Source organism: Mustela erminea, chromosome 11, assembly GCF_009829155.1.
Source record: "Mustela erminea isolate mMusErm1 chromosome 11, mMusErm1.Pri, whole genome shotgun sequence".
Classification (NCBI taxonomy): Eukaryota; Metazoa; Chordata; class Mammalia; order Carnivora; family Mustelidae; genus Mustela; species Mustela erminea.
Genome location: NC_045624.1, coordinates 96,892,755 through 96,911,551, shown reverse-complemented (window position 1 = coordinate 96,911,551; position 18,797 = coordinate 96,892,755). Strand labels below are relative to the sequence as shown.

General features: G+C 50.2%; 1 protein-coding gene and 1 long non-coding RNA gene across 6 annotated transcripts in view; both read left to right on the top strand.

The window, feature by feature from the left end:
• DDC (dopa decarboxylase) overlaps positions 1-12,341 on the top strand; it is a 75,918-nt gene extending 63,577 nt beyond the window's left edge. For all 5 annotated transcript variants that reach the window (XM_032305591.1, XM_032305593.1, XM_032305594.1 and 2 more), the window contains 5 exons: positions 1,366-1,385; positions 3,923-4,021; positions 6,036-6,137; positions 9,490-9,719; positions 11,942-12,341. In XM_032305591.1, the coding sequence (XP_032161482.1) occupies positions 1,366-1,385; positions 3,923-4,021; positions 6,036-6,137; positions 9,490-9,690 (422 nt within the window). In that variant the 3' untranslated portion in view covers positions 9,691-9,719; positions 11,942-12,341. The remainder of the gene's footprint in view (positions 1-1,365; positions 1,386-3,922; positions 4,022-6,035; positions 6,138-9,489; positions 9,720-11,941) is intronic.
• Positions 12,342-17,191: 4,850 nt separating this feature from the next.
• Positions 17,192-18,480, top strand: LOC116569468. The gene is made up of 3 exons (XR_004277047.1): positions 17,192-17,393; positions 17,715-17,788; positions 17,969-18,480. It is a non-coding gene; the product is annotated as an uncharacterized LOC116569468 (long non-coding RNA).
• Positions 18,481-18,797: the final 317 nt, after the last annotated feature.

The window sequence follows — 18,797 nt, the reverse complement described above, 5'->3', positions numbered from 1 at the left end:
GTGTTTAGCCACAGAAGCTTCTGCATCGGAAACCCACTTCGCGCTCTAGTGCCGCTTCGGGTGGAGTCCTCCCTGAAGAAGGAAATGTCCTCTGTCCTGCTCTGTCTGTGTGGTGGCCACTAGCCTCACGTGGTTCGTCAGCCCTCAAAACGTGGCTAGGCTGACCGAAGAACTCTGCGTTTGAGTTTATTTCATTTTGATTCGGTGTAAACGGCCCCGCATGGCTCGTGGCTGTGGCGATGGCGCAGGGACGTGAACTAGACAGGAGGGTCACACGTTTGCCTTCACCCAGGACGTCTTCACCCACGAGGTCATCTGCGTTTCTAACAGGCTGTTGCCGAGTGCTCATACATGCCACATAGGTGTTTGGTATCTGTGCATCTACGCGCCCCTGCCAGGTGCCCCTGCTGTCGATGTTTGTTTGACAACTTTAGATCCCTTGGAAATGTAAGTTACATCGCTCCGCGGAACGGGGAGGAGGCATGTGCGAGGGCACGGTGACGGCATTCGGAGGATGACTGTCCCACCTGCCCTCTGGGGCGGCGGCAGCCCTGCGATGGCCAGCCACCATGGCTCTTCCTTGGGGAAAGGGGGACACCGATGAGCCCCAGCATGCCTCGTCTGGACCTGCACTGGGGGATCGGATGTGCAAAACACAGGACTGCCGCTCAGGTTCATAATTCCCAGCCGATCGCTGACCTAAGACCACCGAGCAGCAACACCCATCCAAGACTCTTTGCTGGAGTCCTGCCCCTGACTAGGTCCTTGGCTCTGGAGCTTTACGCACAAGGGGAGACTGATGACAAGCCAGACATCTGAAGCCATTTGAATCCAGGATAAAGGCATGAATCCAATGGTGACTCACCAGTATCTGCTCTGTGCCAAACTCTGGACTAAGGTCCAGGCATACAGACATGAACACGCATCACAGATCTGATTCGTGTCTTATGATCTAATCATTCTGTAGACCACAAACCCACCTCCCTGTGCATGAACTAGCGCGCGATGAAGGCTCTAGCGTGCGATGAAGGCTCTACAGATCTGAGAGCCAAAGTACTACTGGGCAAGAGAAGAAAGCTTGGGTTTTGTGCTGACAGAAGCAGAGAGAGTGAAGGAATGGGAATCCACTCGTACCCCAGCATTTCCAATTTGTTCTGGGCACCCTGCCCTCTGGAAAGCCCCTTGGATCTGTCACCATGGGAAGTGCCACAGAGCACACCCAGCCCAGCCCTCTGTGGTCTCACGTCTGGTGCAAGAGATGACAGATGAGACACAAGAAATTTATCTTGAAAATGAGAAGGATGAGGCATGTAATCAACCAGAGTGTCTAATGGCTTTTTTTGCTTGTTTATTTCTCTTTTCCAGGGCTTATCACCGACTATAGGGTAAGTGGAAGATATCTCTTGCTGAGTCCAGGTCTCAGGTAATGGAAAATGTGAACCCAGTGTTGGGTGCTGTCATGGGCTTTCACTTCTGCTGTCCCCAGTTGTGCTCAGGATCAGAGTCATGCTAGAGGACACCTTTCCCTGGGTCCTAACTAGCAAAACAAGCCAGGAGGTGGACAGCTCTGCTCAGCCCACCGGCTCCAGGTCTTGGGTTAAGAGGAAATGATCTTGCCTGCCTCTCCAGCAAGAGGCAGGAAACTCTGCACTCAGTCTCCCCATGAGGACGGCACCATCCTGATGGCCAGCCTCCTTTCTCAGCCAGGAGCTGTGTGCTGCACTGAACTTCTCACAGATGAGCAAGGCCCCCTTCCTCCCTCCCAGACCCCAAGGCTAGCGGGGACACAGGGCACAGATGGCCACACACAACAGGACAACCGTTCTGCACACCACTGGGAGCTGCTGTTCTGGGACAGATCTCCATTGTGTTGCTTCCTTTCTAGTGGTTCTTTCTGACCTGAGGGAAAATGTCCCAAGTCCTCAGCTAGCCCTTGGTAGTCCAGCTTTTCCTTATGCCATTTCTAATGCCCTGTGATAACGAAGTCCCAGGCGTCGTGTGCGGCCATCTCACGAATTATATGTCATGTGTGGACAGTTTTCAGTGGGTCCACCTGCTGATCCTGAAGGACCTGCGTCCGGGCAGCAGCCGACCCTCACTGACGTTTGCCAGGCACAGGAGGTCCTCCTGGATAAATGTGCATCCTGTGCTACTGCAACCCCCAGCAGGAGGCAGGGGAAGGCACAGGGGCATTCTCAGCAGATGTTTCACGCGTAATGAATAAACAGATGAAATTTACAGAGGATCAGGGGATCAGGGGATTATTTTGGAGCCTAGAGTCTTCTAAAAACTGATGCACTTAAGTTAGTTCTTAGAATAGCATCTCCACGAAGTAGGAGAGGTCACATGGGACAAATGCAGGGCATTCCCGCCAGGAAAGAACACACAGAGCCGGAGTGTGGGAGCCTGTGTCTGGGCCCTGGCCATGCAAAGGGCCTGGGGCACCAGTCTCACACTATGAATGTTGTTCCTTTCATCCCCTTATCACAGGCACAAGTGTCACCTACCTCCCACCTGACCCTCTCCCTGTGCCACAACCCTACAGGGCCCCTGACCAGGCTTACTACTATCTTAGGTGGAATGCAGGGACGTCTTTCCTTTTCGACATGCTCTGGAGCTCTTTTAAGGTTTCTTCCTTTAGAGTGAATTCTGGACAAATGCCATGTAACCCAGGCGCTTCCTTGACAAGGGAGTGTTGGGCTCAGCAGACGAAGAGAGAGAATATCATAGAACATCATCATTTTGTTCAAAGACATTGGAAGCCCCAGTCTGAGGGGGTCACAGCCTCCAGGCTATGGAGGAGACCCTGGGATTCTGGACCGTCTACCAGGATAGTTCGGGAAGTGTAGGATGCAAAGGGTAAGCAGCCCCTTGGCAGGGCTGTGGACAGTCAAAGGGACAGTCAAAGGAGAGGGACATGAGGACAGTCAGCACCAAGAGGAGGGAGCTGGGAACACCTTGCCAAGGGATTTTACATCCTGTCTGCTCACGAACGCAGGCGGAAGCTGGAAAGGTAATGCCATTTGCCTTCAACGTACCTGGTCTTGGACAAAGTGAGCATCATTATACCCATTTCACACATACGCGTGCACTAAGGGAAGGTCCAGTCTGTGCCCCCCTCCCCCCTGTAGCCCCGCATCCCCCAGGCCCATCTGGAAGCTCCACCCCACAAGGGAAGGTCCGGGGAACAGAGAGGGAGCCTGAGTTGCCTTTGGCATCTTCCTTGTAAATGCCAGAATGTGACTATTTGGAGAGTCACAATGAAGTGTCCCTGCTCTGTGGTTCCAGACGGCCCCATCACCGTCCCTCCCTTCTGGGTCCCTTCTTGCTGGCCTTAGTACATTTATAACCATCGGAGAGCCCCACAGCCGGAGGAGTGCTGACCTGCTGCGAACTGAGGACAAACTAAGGAGACCTCGTTTGAGGACCAGCACATTGGGGCTGCACTTTCTAGTGACCGTCTTGCAGGTCATTCTGTGGCAGCTGGCAGGCAGGCAGAGAATCTCTGTTGCTCTGAGAAGGGGTGCTGGGACATCACAGGGACCACACTGGGCAGGAGGTGTGGGTTTTGGCTTCCTACCTTCCTCCTTCCCGCAGATGGAGTGGCCAGCAAGGAACCCTCTCGTGGCCCTGCTAGGTGGTGAGCTCCATCCAGCGTGTACCCCACAAACATTTGCTCCGTGAACACAGCGCCTCCCCAGTAGCAGAGTCTTCCATCCTCATCTGGCTTGTTGCTTTGCAAAGACTCTAGCTGCAGACTCTGCTCACCCCATCATCAGCTTTCCCATCCACAGTGGCACGTGGCGGCTGGCCAGGGCACCTCCAGGGAGTGCGCTGTCTCGAGAGAAGCAGGTGCCCCCTGGGCCTGAGGAAAGCTCTCGGCACTTTGCTCCCTGATGCAATGTTTTCTGTTCTCTTTCAGCACTGGCAGTTGCCTCTGGGCCGGAGGTTTCGCTCTCTGAAGATGTGGTTTGTTTTTAGGATGTACGGAGTCAAGGGACTGCAGACCTATATCCGCAAGGTGACGGTGCTTTCTTTATGTATCTGGGTCATATTGGGAAGCTTTGGGGAGTGCAGAAACAAAGGAAGATGTCTGAAGAAGCAAATATCTGATGGTTAGTTTGGGCTACTGAGGTTAGGATCTTTAGAAGACAGTCAGTGCATGATTACGGACCTTCTGGACGCTTTCATGAAGATGATGGCTGTCAGGTCCAGGGGATTGCAAAGGGAACGCTCCCCATGGCCGGTCCCGTAGCAACATCTGGCCCCCAGCAGGGCCAGGCAACCGTGGCTGGGCAGTGGCGAGAGCTCAGGATGTCTGGTTCCCAGACAGCTAGCACAGGAGTCTTGGAGCTGCTGGGGATGGATGGCCTCTAGCCTGGGGGCGCTCTATGCACCCCTGAGCAGCAGCGCACGCATGACCTTGGACCTTCCTGGGGAGAGTGGTGTCCCAGCAACCTCTGTCTGAATAAATGAACCACACGGCTGTGATGAGCACTATAAAGTGAGAACCGCTGGTGGACTTCAAGCCCCATCACCCTGCCTTTTATTTCTTTAGCAATCGAGGAAACTGAGGCCAGAGGATGAGCTGGGGACACCCTCCCCCCCTGCCAAGGACCACCCATTCAGCCGGCTACAGACGGCTACTGATTTCAGCTGATTCCTGCCGTGCTGGCCTCCTTCCTCAGCCATGGTGCTGTCCTGACGGACAGAGGTCCTTGGGCTTCATTGGGGCAGGGAACCTGTGGTATCTTTGGGGAAAGTGTATGTGAGATTATGAGAACATGTTCTCAAATATGATGAGGATTCTGCTTCTGTGGGGAAGGAAGAGAAACGGTTTCTCTCTCCAGATGACTCCAGCTTTAAGCTCCGGGGCCACTGGGTGTGATTCGGCTGCGTCCTGTAAAAACACTCCATGCCTGCTCTGAGCAGACTCCCATCTGGCTTACAGAGAGGGAGGGATGGTCAAAGCCTGTCCCTAGGCAGGTGTCCCAGGTGTGGAAGTGGGGCGACACCTGCCAATGCCAGTCTTTGGTGCCCTCTAGTGGTCATAGATTTATGCTATGCCTGGGAGCAGCACAAGTGCGGGAGGCTTCAGTCCCAAGGACACTGGAACTTGCTGCTGCTGAGCACTGTCATGAGAGCACCAAGCCGGCCCCAGGAGGGGGGGCGGGGACGAGCAACAGGTGCACAGACCGTGGCAGGCTTGTTCTCTGTGCACAGACTGTTCGAAACCCCTTTGGGGCTCCGTGAACACCTAGTTGTCAAATAAGGTGGTGAATTCAGTGAGAGGAAGGCGTTAGTTGAATGTGGCGGGGACTGTCACTCTCATCCCTTGGTGACAACCAGCCAGAGCCCCACAGAAGCCAGAGCTTCGGTGTTAGGTTGCTGCGTTAGAATCACCCCCTTAGTTTCCTTATCTGCAGAGTGGGTACAACCGTGGTGTCACTTGCCATGGGCTGTGTGGGGACAGCATGGTGGCAGGGCACCCGGCCCTCAGTGCTGGGGCCACTGTCTCTTAACTCACATGTTTAAATACCCATCACGATGTTCCTTCTGAAATTCTAACCAATTGTTTGGTGGGATTAAATGTCCCCCAAACAGAAAAACGTATTAGTTGGTGTTTCTCTTTCCTTCCCTTTTTTGGTAAAGATTATTTATTTATTTGATTGAGAGAATGACTAAGGGAGGGACAGAGAGAGAAGCAGGCTGCCTGCAGAGCAGGGAACCCGGCTTGGGACTCCATCCCAGGACGCTGGGATCCTGACCCAAGTCAAAGGCAGACACTTCTCCGACTGAGCCCCCCAGGCGCCCAGTAGGTGTTTCTCTGAAGACACTAGTCCTTCTGTCAGGGTAGCGAGCTTCTTCCCAGCCTGCGTGGGGACGGCTGGCTGCTGGGTCACATTCACAATTGAGAAAAATGGCTAAGTGAGTGTACGTGAATCAGTGGCGTCTCGTCTAGGAAGGTTTTCAGGTGGCTGAGTCCGGAGCCGAGTACTGTCCAGAAACTGAGACAGATGCTCTTCCCTTTCCAGCACGTCCGGCTGGCTCGCGAGTTTGAGTGTTTGGTGCGCCAGGATCCCCGCTTTGAAATCTGTGCAGAAGTCACTCTGGGGCTGGTCTGTTTTCGGCTAAAGGTATGTGTGTCTGCATCAGTCTTCATTCTCTTTGATGGTGACAAGGAGAGATCATTCATCACCTCCATCTCCAAACTGGCATGCTAGGTCCCCAGCAACCAGAGACGTCAGCATGCGTTTTCCCATCTGGGGTTCACCCTCCTGGCCCTGACCCAGCCTGAGTGCCTGCAGAGCCCTGGGCACCCTCCTCCAGGAGCTGTCCGCCCCTCCTCAATCAGACCGAGACTTCTCGCTCGTGTAGACCCTTGGCCCTCGAATGCTCTCCACTTCCTCCGCGCACGCATCTCTGTCCCTGGAATGCTCTGAGCACTAACCTGTGTGCAGGCTCTGTCCCAGCCCAGCTCCAGGCCCCAGCCCAGACCTGCCGATCTGGCATCTTAAGGAGCCCCTCCAGGTTGCCAGGTGCACGCAGGGATTTGAGAAATGCTGGTCTGTGGCACTCTGCAGGCCTGCTGCCTGATGAAGAGGGTGCTCACTGCATTGGGGGAAGCTGGCCCAGAGGGCGGAGGGCACAGGCCATCTCTGCTGGGAATCACGACGACATTTCTGAGATGTCTCGGAAAGGCGCTGAACCCACAGGTGCCATATTATTCTATTTTGTACAAGGGAGACTGGCTGGGAGCCTCACCTGCCCAGGCTCTCAAGCTGGCCGTGCCTTCCGTTCCATTGGCTTCCTTGTTCACGTGCGTGGAGGCCATCAGGAGGAGGGAGGGGACCCCCGCTGCATGGTCAAGGTGCTGTCATCCACTTACCATATTCTCCCCCTCGCTGGTCCTTGGAGCTTCAAGGTGGTAATGAGAACCAGTCGTGAGAAAGCCTGGGCTCTACAGAGAGAGTGGGAAGCTCGTATTCCTGTGCAGGGCTCGGTGAGGGGGTTGTGAGCTCTGTGCAGAGTACACAGTGGTGGGGCCTGCCCATGTGCAGGGGACAGGGGACCCTTCTGTCGTGGTAGGGCATGGGGGAAGCCTCAGAGCATTGGCGTCCCAGCGGCTGCGTCCCCAGAGTGGCCACGGGCTGTAGGTCAGCTGACGTCAGTGTTTAGGGGGCAAGCTTTGATGCCTTTGCCATGGAGAAGACGTTTTGTTTTGTTTTGACTGCCAGTGTTCTGGACGGACTTCCATTTTTTATTTTTCACAGTTTTATTGGGATGTAATCCACACACCACACACTTTGTCCATTTAAAGAACAGTTAGGAGGTGAGAGGCGCTGACTACCCCCACAAAGCTGGAAATCTGTGTATGATTTTGACTCCCGTCAGACTGAACCTCCAACAGCCTACGGCTGACCAGCAGCCTTGCCCGAAGCACAGGGAGGGGGTCCCCTATTTTGTATGCTGTGTGGATTATACTCTGCGGCTTACCTTAAAGCGAGCCAGAGAAGAGAAAATGTTAGGACGAAAATCACAAGGAAGAGAAAATACATCGGCTGTGTCGCGCTGGATTTATTGAAAAAAATCCACGTGTAAGTGGACCTGCGCAGTTCCTACTGGTGTCTGCAAGGGTCAGCGGCACACGTGGTGAGTTTAGCCTAAGTGTGGGGTCGGGCAGCCGTCACCTCCCCCAGAGCAGAGCCCACAATGCCATCCTTGGGTGCCCCCAATCTGCTGTCGGGCTCTATGACCCCCAAACCCACCTGCGTGTGGTCCCGACCCCTTTTCTCCCGGGCGGCACAGCGCGTCGCCCCATTCCAGAAGCCCCGGGCGCTTCGTAGCCAGCAGAAGTGTCCCTCTGTGCATCTGTGTGTTCCTTCCATTCCACTGACCGGGTTTCTTCCCCAGGAAGCTTGTTGTTTGGGCACATGGTTCACGTTTCCATCCTCACGTCTACGGGCTCCTCCTCATCTGCCTGTGCTGTGCTGCCCCGGTGTGGATTTCAAGTCCTCTACCGCATCCGAAGATTCAGATACATAGTGTGATTCCCCTCCCCCTCCCCGACCTCCCTCTTCTCTCCTTCTTGTCCTCCCCCTCCACTCCCCCTTCTTCCCCTCCCCCTCCTCTTCTTTCTTTCCCTCCCCCCTTCTTCTCCCCACTTCCTCTTCCTCCCCTCCCCCTCCTTCTGCTGGTCCGCCCCTCCCCCTCCCCTCCTTCCTCTCTTCCTCCGGCCCCTCCTGCCCCTCCCCACGCCTTCTTCTCTTAGGTCTTCTCCATGCTTGGCGTCTTACCGTATTTAAGAGAAGACATACCTTGCCTAATCCATTTGAAAATGGGAAGCACATTTTCCTAAATAATGTGTTTTTCATTTCTGTTAGATTTCTTCTGTTAATTTCTGTTTTAATTTCTTCTGAGTCTTTAATTTCTGCTGAGTCTTCCTCGTAAAAATCCTGCTGCTTTGTCTCATATGTCCTTCCGTCTCTAGCCTCATCCTCCAACAGGACAGGCTTTGTCTAGACCCAGGCACATCAAGGGCTTCTGAACTGCCAGTTGTCCCAGTGCCTCTCCACGGGACGCCAGCAGGAGCCCCACCGAGGCCCGCAGCCAGCAGCTGGGAGGGTCTGCACGGGTCCACAGGCCAGTCCCCAGTGTCTGGCGGGTGTTGGAGCGGGACTGGACTCCTCCCACTGTCCTTCCTGCTTCTCAGTTCTCAAGACAGAGTGAGAAGGCAAATGAAAGAGCCCTGGGAGGGCCACAGACCGGGGATGAGAGGCCCACTCCCCTCCCCCCTTTTACGTTTGATGATGGGGCTTAGGGCCCTGCAGGTGCTGCCTGGAAAGAGAAGAAAGTTGACAGGAGCTGGCGGGGAGGACGCAGGAATGGGAGAGGGGCTGCGGGGGCAGCGGCACCCAGCAGGGGAAGGGAACCCCCCCGCCCCCGTGGCCTCAGTGTCCGCTGCCTGGCCCAGGAAGCAGGGGCTGCTCCTTCCTAGATGGGGACCACCCCAGCCCACCAATGTCCCCTTAGCCCTCTAGTTCCTGGGCAGTTTTCCCAGAGTCTACGTTGACTGTGCTCCGGTTCTGTGTTGCTGAGATTTCTTCTATATGTTTCGGTGGGACCCCTCACTGGTGCCGCTTGAAGCCTTAGTTCTACTGTTTAAGCTCATCAACATGTGGATGTACTTGAAGTTCATCACATGCCTAGGAAATTCCATTTTTCTTGAAAAGGCTGGTCCGTGAAACAGTCACCTTTGGATAGTAATTCAACCCTGAAGAACCTGTCTTGTAGTGGAGGCTAGAGTCTTTCATGGCCACGTCAGTCCCCTTGAGCTGGATTCCTTACCCTGGTAAAAGAAGGGCCAAGGGTGCAGTGGCCTCTCTCACGGATGCAGAGCGGTATTGCCAAAGGCTGGCCTTCCTTGGTGACCCATTGAAGTCCAAGTCCTCGGGGACCTCAGCATGGCCCCTCTGTCCATCTCTGCAGGGGTCCAACAAACTGAACGAGGACCTTCTGGAAAGGATCAACAGTGCCAAGAAAATCCACCTGGTCCCCTGTCACCTCAGAGACAAGTTCGTGCTGCGATTTGCCATCTGCTCCCGCTCTGTGGAGCTCACCCACGTGCAGCAGAGCTGGGAGCACATCAGACAGCTGACCACCGACCTGCTGAGAGCCCAGAGGGACTAGAAGCCTGAGCCGCAGGGAAGGTGCTGCCGGTAAGCCGTCCCCCAGCTCTGCCACTCCACGCTGCCGGCCCGGATTTCCTCTACCTCCTCTTCCAGAGGAAGGATCCGCACCCTGCTATGATCCTTTAGGAACTGAGATGTGTTTCTGCTCTGTATATTTCCTTTCTTTCTTTCTTTCTTTCTTTCTTCCTTCCTTCCTTCCTTCCTTCCTTCCTTCCAAGATTTCATTTATTCATTGAGAGAGCGAGAGAGAGATCAGGAGCAGGGGGCAGAGGGCGATTGAGAATCAGAGTCCTGGTTCAGTCCTGGTTCAGATGGAATCAGAGTCCTGATCCTGACTCAGGACGGGATCCCAGGACTCCCCCGATGCCATCATGACCTGAACCAAAAGCAGAAGCTCAACCAACTGAGCCACCCAGGCGCCCCACTTGGTTTGCTTTTATATGAGACTATCAATCCTCTTTCCAATTTCCCGTCAGATTTCTTCCATGTTGATAGACACTGCTTACTAGTATCACAAACATTTATATTAAACTGGACAATGGCAGATAAATGAACATTAAACATTACAGAGGGAATTTGACGTGACTGATGATTTATGCTTCTCTGTTTCTCTCTCCCCTCGCTTCCCTGTTACCCATTTACTATGACCCATGGCAGATGTGGAACCTAAGTGTATTATGTAATTTATTTTATTGATTGCATAAATTTTTACCTTGTTTGCTCTAAATTTTCACTCTGAATATAGGAAGTAATGCTAAAAAAATCAAGAGTTAAAGATCACATTTCATATATGGCTCCCAGCTGTGAGGTCCAAGATGCAACTTCTCTGTCAAAGCCGGTGCAGAAATACTAGATCCTTTTCCTGGTATGACAAGGAGCTCTCTTAAAGGGGCCCAGCCTGCCCAGAGCCACTCCAGACGTCTAGCTTGAGCATCTCTGAAAGGTGCTGGAGAGAGAGCATAGTTTCACATATTTCCTTTGCTCTAAGATAAGAAGGTCTACACCTGTGTGTGGGGCAGGGGGTTTGCATAAGTGCTGTAAGATTTATACAAAACAGGGGCACCTGGGTGGCTCAGTGGGTTAAGCCTCTGCCTTCGGCTCAGGTCGTTATCCCGGGTCCTGGGATCGAGCCCCGCATTGGGCTCTCTGCTCAGCAGGGAGCCTGCTTCCCTCTCTCTCTCTGCCTACTTGTGATCTATCTCTCTGTCAAATAAATAAATAAAATCTTTAAAAAAAAAGATTTATACAAAACAAAACCATCTCAGGCAAACACTCCTGGTTAATATTTCTATGGCCCTATGTTTCCACAAAGCTCACCACAATGTATCATATCAGGATCTTTATTCCCCTGTGCCCCTAACAACAGAGTATCTGTAGTTCTGAAAGGTGAGTGGAAACAAAGTCTCATTTCTGACAGAGAGCACCTGGGAGGCTTAGGTCATGATCTTGTCCGGGGATAAAACCCCGTTTTTGGCTCCCTGCTTAGCTGGGGAGTCTGCTTCTTCCTCTCCCTCTGCCTCTCCGCCTGCTCGTGTTCTCTCACTCTCATATACATAAATAAAATCTTTTTTTTTTTTAAAGGTCACAATGGCTGTGAAGTCATACATGTTATCAATTCAAAAGATACAAATGGGGGGCGCCTTAGTGGCTCAGTTGGTTAAGTGTCTGACTCTGGATTTGGGGGCAGGTCCTGATCTCAGCATTCTGCATAGTCTTTCTCTGTGTTCTAATGACAGGTATATAAAATACTGATTCTTTAATTTTTTTTTTTTTGAATACAGCTATATGTTCATATATATGTTTTTAGGCTCTGTGCTGGACGTGGAGCCTGCTTAAGATTCTCTCTCTCCCTTTCCCTGTGTCCCACCCCTACCGCTCCTGCCCCCTCTCTCTCTTAAAAAAGAAACAAAACAAACTGTAAATGGCAATGAAAACCTGAATACAAGGGCTTTATTTGTGCTTGCTTGAGATTATCCTACCAAATCCACATGGTCATAACTCCAAGAGAGAGAAGGAACTACCCCCATTTCATGGAGGGTAGAATCTGGCACAGATGCTGGCTGACATTGGTGTCCAAGAGAAGCCAGGCCAGCCTCTCAATCTCATGGCTCACAATTCATATCCGTCTATGATGCACGGTTCCCTCCAGCTCACTGGAGAAATAACATTCTAATGAGAAGTCTACAAAATACGGATTCTTTAATTTTTTTGAATGTAGCCATATGTTGACATATATGTTTTCCCTGTAGAGATCAGAAGTTGAAAAGAAGTCTATCTGAACACTGGAAAGAGGAGGCAATAGACATTATTCAGGCTCTGAGGACCCAAGCCTGCATGTGACCTCACCCTTCTTTCTGTGAAGTTCTCCAGAAGCTTGTGATTCTATCTGTTCACTCTCTTACCAATGAAAAAACGTGACTCACTACAATCCCGGTGCATGTAGCTTTTATTCATTATTCAACTGTGACTTTTGTTGATTAAGAAATCACAGGTTTTCACACTCTTGAAGTCGTCAGTGGTGGGAGATATTTTACTGAGATATTTTCTTAAGTGTATTATGGGATCTAGGATCGTGGGACTTGAGATTATACCCGTGGTCTTTAAATTGTTCTGTCATGTGGCTCAATGCTTAATAAACTATTTGCAGTGACGTGGTGACTGTGCCTGGTAAGCATTTTTTGACTCTGCATTGTACCCAATTCATTGTGGTAATGTGCACTTAACCTTTCAAAATGGCTTAAGATATGGATGGCATCCTTGGATATTTTTAAAAAGATTTTTATTTATTTATTTGAGAGAGCAAGAAAGGGAGAACAAGTCAGGGGAGCAGCAGAGGGAGAAGCAGACTCCCCACTGAGCACAGAGTCTGATGTGGGACTCTATCCGGGACCCTGAGATCATGACCTGAGCTCAAAGCAGACGCTTAATCGACTGAGCCACCCATCCTTGGGTATTTTTAAATGGCATTCTTTGCACCAAAAAAATGTTATTGGAATATCTATTATATGTCAGGGGCTGTTCTCAATGCATTAGGAACATACAGGTTTTACTTAGAGATGATTCCAACTCTTGAAGAAATAAATTCAGAGCCAGGACTCACAACCGCAGACCAAATTCTACTGGTGTGTGGGGAAAGGTTACTTTCTAGGGCCTTGATTTCTTTGTCCAAGGACAAATGATCAGTCCGTCTGCTCCATGGTCTCATAAACGATAAACAACCAGAATGCTCTTGTAAACGTAAACACCCATAAGATGCAGTATTTACTTGAATAGCCTATCTTTGTTTGAAACCATTTTTGCTGGTACAAATACTTGAATTTTAATCCCACGATGAGTTCTTGTCCTTTAGAGATGATTTAACTATTGAAAGCAAAGCACTCTCAGAAAAGGCCCTGTCACTATTGATAAGTCTATTTGAATTTCAAAAGTCTCTGGTACCTAACTGTAATGAAATGATCTGCTTTTCAGGAATCTGGAAATCTGTCAGAGGCTATGTAGTTCCCCAAATTACACACAAGGTCATTCGTTCTGTACCCATTGGTGAACCAGATCTGCCATCCATCGAGGTGTGAGGACGTGGGATGGGCCACTAGGGCCACTGGGACCTCACGTTAAGAGCTATAGGGTGTTGAGCATTCAGATCACTGAGTTGAGGTGGAAGTGATTCTGTTCTGCAATGAGATGGTTTGCACTTGAGTATGCTCTTGAGCAAGATTGTTGCAGGATCTCCAGAATGAGCCACAAAAGTCACCGATGCAGCTCCCGGATTCTGTGGAAGCCTACACTGAGAAGATGGCAGAGGCTTGAATCCCAGGCAAGAGCTTGGGTGGCAGGCAACAAGAGGAGAGGTGCAGGGAGCCGTGCACAGATAGGAGGCAGGAAGCCAGTCGAGTGGCCGAGAGGCTCCTCTCTCAGAGCTTGGCTGGGTCTTTCTGGTGGAGATTCTCAGACATCCACATCAATGTAGACCCAACAGAGATGAAAGCTTGTCTGACTTCTGGCTCATTTCTTGGCAAATCATCACAGTTCACCCCACCTCCTGACCTCTCCAGATATCTAGGGGACGGAGCCATCAGGCCAAACTGCTGAGCGTAGATACAGCAAGAAGCACTGTCTCCCTGTGTATTAAACACACACACTCAGAGCACGTGATCCATGCCAGGCACCTTTCTCAATATTTTTGAAATATTAACTTTATTCCTATTTTTAAATTCTCAGTTATCACTTCCATGTTACAGATGAGAAAATGGGGCTTGTCAAGGTTTTTCAAGAGGTTTAGTGGCTTGTTCCAGGTTCTCGCTACTAATTGGTGGCCAAGCTAGGACTAGAACTCAGCCAGCCTGGTTCTAGGATCCACACTCCTGCCCACTCAACTGGGCGGCCAAATCACCTCTCTGGTCTTCAGGGTGAACCATTTCTCAGAGGAAGTGGCAGCAAAGCCATTTATTTTCTTCTGGGAAGAGTCCATTTTCACCTCCCAGGTTGAGTCTTGGCTCCTGCCTGACCCCAACCTGACAATCCCCAAAGAGCCCCTAGTTGATAAAGGTCTGGGTTACTCAGCCTAATCTCTGATCTGCATAGCATCTGGATGTAAATATACATCTGGTTCGGGGTCATGACGTGTCATAGACCGCTGCTGGCACCGGAAGTCGATGCAAAGCCTGTTGCCTTTTGGCCTTCGATAATGGCACCTCCTGCTTGGTGTTGGAAAAATCCCTGATGGCACAACACAACCAGATCCTCATACCCAAACTGTATTTAGTCATAACACTTCCGACACCAAATGAGATTTTTTTCCTCCTGGCACCAAATAGCAGTATCTCTGCCAACGCTACTTCTCCAACTCTCTGACACCATCTAACTGGAGTTACAGTCCAAGCTCATAGTTAAGGGCTCAGAACCATAAGTCACCCCTCCACCTGATGCCAGTCCCAATCCCGGGCCTCCTGTACTTCTGACGGGTCAACTGTAAAGCAGGGGTTCCCATGGCCCCCTCCTTAGGTTCAGTGCCTTGCTAGAACAGCTCACAGACTCAAGACGCCATTTCAATCATGTTTACCCCTTTATTATAAAGGATAAGGCTCAGGGAAAGCCAACCAGAAGACCTGCACAGGGCAAGGTATGGGGAAGGTGGATGGAGCTTCCACACCCTCTAAAAGCACTGCTACCTCTCCTAGAACCTGCATGTGTTCCCCAGCTTGGAAACCCTCCCAGCTCTGTCATTTGGGGGTTTTTATGGTGGACCCATGACATGGGCATGGTTGATTAAATCACTGACCAGGGATGATGAACTCAATCTCTCCCAGAAGTCTGGAGGCAGGGCTGGACATTACAAACCTCTAATCACGCCTGGGTCTCCTCAGTGTCCATTCCCCACCTGATTCAATCTAGGGGCCAACCAAAAGTCACCCCATTTTGAGCAAAAGTGCCTCCTGTCACCCACACATTTCCAGGGGTTTTGGAGCTCCGCATCAGGTATCAGAGACAAAACCCAAGAATGTGTTGTTCTTATTGCATCACACTAAGAAAATCTCCTGGAATCCTGTCTCTTCTCCAAAATGTGACAAACAGCAAAGCTTTCTGGGACTGAAGATGTTCACATAGGGTGGCTTCGTGCCCATGTTGAAAGGAGTATGTGGAAATGCCCAAGACAGAACAGAGAAGTGGGAGGTCACTGAGCATCCCTTGCTCATCATAAAGGGAGAAGACCCAGAGGGAAGGCAGGTTTAAAGTGTCCACCGACTTCGTCCCTGTGACCCTAACTTGCGAGGCCCTTAGGCTCAGTACATTAGAAACTGCTGATATTTTATCCAGAAAGTCTGTGTTTGAGAGTAGGCATGGAAATTGCCTGGCGACCTTTTGCTCTAATGATTATTGCTTTTCTGAATTGTGTAAATCCCCAAGGATCAAATACTAGCAACTGTTTTACTTTTTCTTTTTTACTGCACTCAATACCAGAAACTTTTTCCTCAGCACCTCTGTGCTGCCTCCTATTACCTCTACTTGTCATAAATAATAGAAACAAATTACTAAGAAAGTACTGTGAGAACAGGTCGCTTGCCTCAGCTGGGTCAGTCTGGAACTACTATTTTAGAGAAACTTGTGTGTTTCTTCTCTAAGCAGAGAGGTGACACAGATGGTCGAGGGAAGAGAGAAGAGGAGGAAACAGAGTGGGGTTACTTATAGGAGACCATGGGGGTCCAAGGGCGTCCAAATGCAGACCCCAAACCTCACTATTTATGGTGATACCCCCCATCCCCGTGCCATCAGAGGGAAACTGAGTCATGTGAGAAGGTTTATAAAAGGAAGGCTATCCACAGGGAAAGACTCAGAGAGAGGACTAGGTGTGTCTTCAAATGTACACCCCCTTTGCAACGAAGAGGCTTTGTGCCTCCAGAAAGTGACATGAAGGCAGGTTATGTTTCAACACAGAGAACTCAAAGGATGGCTGTGAGTGCACAAGATCTGCTTTTTCAGAGGGAGTAAGTTCTCCACCACTGCGGGTGTTCAAGTGGTAAAGGAAACTCCTCGAGGGGATGGAAAACCTGCCACCTTTGAGCCCTCTCCTGCATCTGCGATTCAAGGGTCTATGAAGACCAGAGAAGTTGGGCTGATTGATCAAATAGCAAGGGTAAGGAGCACAGAAACTGGAACCACCGCCCCAGGATGGGTTCTTCTTCAGTGACAAGCAACTCGTGCTGAGCACAAGGCTTACCTGACCGTAACAACGCGCGGGACTTGGGCGTAGCTTATTGGCGCCGTTCTCATCCAAAGGCTCTTCAGCGATCGACTCGGTTTGGCCCCTCAAGATCCCCGGATGTAGCTCTTGTGCCGTGGGGCTGAGATTTGAACCCTGTAAAGCTGACTCCATGGGCCATGCTCTTGATTACTCCCCCAGCCCGCCCCTAGACCATCAGAAGTCAGTCTATTGCTTTCCTAGGGTTGTGGGAACAAAGCATCATAAACTAGGAGACTTAAAACAACAGAAAATAATTCTCTCAAAGTGCTGGAGACCAGAATCCTGAAATGAGGTTGTCCGCAGGGCCACGCTGCTTCCGCAGCCTCCGAGGAGGGTCCCTCCTCCCCGCTCCAGCTCTGGAGGCCGTAGATGCTCCCTGGTTTAGGAGTGCATGTTACTCCAATCTCCGCCTCCCCTCTGTACTTCTCTCTTCGTTATAAATCATCAGGCGCACTGGATTAAGGCCCAGCCTGGGCCAGTATGACCTCTTAACTCTAGTGCGTCGGCAAAGACCCTGCATCCAAAAACCATCACATTCCCGGATACCAGAGGCTAGGACTTCGGTATATCTTTTGGGAACACAATCCAAACCACAGCCTATATGGGATCAGACAGGAAGCAGTTAGAAGTGCTGACTCAGGTTGGCTGTGATGTTCCAGAGAAAAGGACCGAAGCTCACTGTCCTCAGTGCTCTGCCTACCCCATTTCCATTAACCTCAGGGAGGCCACGTCAGGCTCCTCCCCAGGGCTCTTGTGATTCCTTCAGTGCAGCCAGTGAAAGCCTTTTCTGGGATTGTGTCTGCACTCTGTCCAGATCTACGCAGGTCTTCCTGCCCCATAGAGGGCAGGGTCACCCTTGTCAAGGGTCACTGCCTTGTCCCGGAGCTATGGAGCCGCTAGTATAGAAGTCAGTGAGAATCCAGCCACACACAGGAACCCGGCCATGAAGGAACTGGGCTCAGGTATGGCTGTTTCACCTGACTCCTGTCCTGTCTATGTCCTCAAACCATCCACCTCCCTACCAGCAATCCCACACATTGACAAACACATCTCTTTTAAACTTCAAGAAAGTAATTTTCCTGGAACACAGGAATGCACATTATTTGGGGCCATAGTCTCTCTGTGCTCAAAAATAAATGAGATCACTGAAGTGTGCGCCGGCATTTCTTTGAGACCATGTTTATAATATTCATGAATATGGAAATGTGCAGCCATCTCCCAGAATCCCTTGCACGAAGAACCGGCACTCTGTTTGCTATAGGTGAAAAATGCTTCTCTTGCAGGTTCAAAAAAATTCTACCCAGAAGAAAGAACATGGTCTACGGTCTTGGAAGGAAAGTTTAGCTGCCTAGCTCAGGTAGCAAACTCTTCCAATTCCAGTAATTGTGTTCACGGAGCAGTAAGTACGGGACAGCATCACAGATTCTGTTGAACGTCTGCATTGTGCCAGCTGCTGCTCTGATGATTTATGGTGTCGCGTGTTAACTTAATCCTCAGCATAGCTTCTGAGTTAGAGAAGTTTATTCCCCTTTCACAGAGGAGGAGTTCACTTCAGGGAGAGCACGGAAGTGACTTATACTTCTGCCAGCTATGCAGGAAGATGGAGACTGCAGGACTGGGAAATGCTTTCGTATCAAAGGCACAAAAGTGAAATGGCAATGCCCATGTCACCTGCTGAAAAACAGCTGTGGACACTGTACATGTAGTTCATTATTTGAACAAAAAACTCTTACGTGGGTAAGACAGCAGTTTCTGTGAGTTCTCCAAATGCTATCATTAAAATATTAGTGATGAAAGTCACCAAAAGTTGCCAGTTACCCTAATAATATTTATTTAAACTTACTGCCAATTACCCTAAGAGCATATGCTGATGTCTAAATATGCAAGCAGAAAAACAGCTAGTAAACATGCAACTAAGTCAGCCTAGAGATAACAGTTTTCATTTTCATTTTCTTTTATTTTTATTCTCTATATTTTGAGTAATTATGATAATTAGAAAATGAGCTAATAAATTACGAACCTTTAGAATAAAAAGTCTGTTATTCCTACTTCAGCTAAGAAATGAATTGTGAGCGATTTCCCTTGTGATTGTCTATTTTTAAAAATATATTGTCCAATCCCTTTTGTTTTGTGCCCATTTAAAGAACTGTTAGAAGAAAGGTCTTTGGAATTTTTTTTTTTTTTTTTTTGGTCTCAATTTTCTTCAGATCTTGCATTTAAATGTCACGTGCCATCATTTTCTCCCTTCCCTGTGCCCATATTCTCAGGGTGGGATAACCCAAGATCGGGGAGACAAGGAGAGGAAGAGGAAGGCTCCTGGGGTTTCCTGGGAAAAGGTTTCTTCCTTTTTTGGGAAAGAGAAGTAT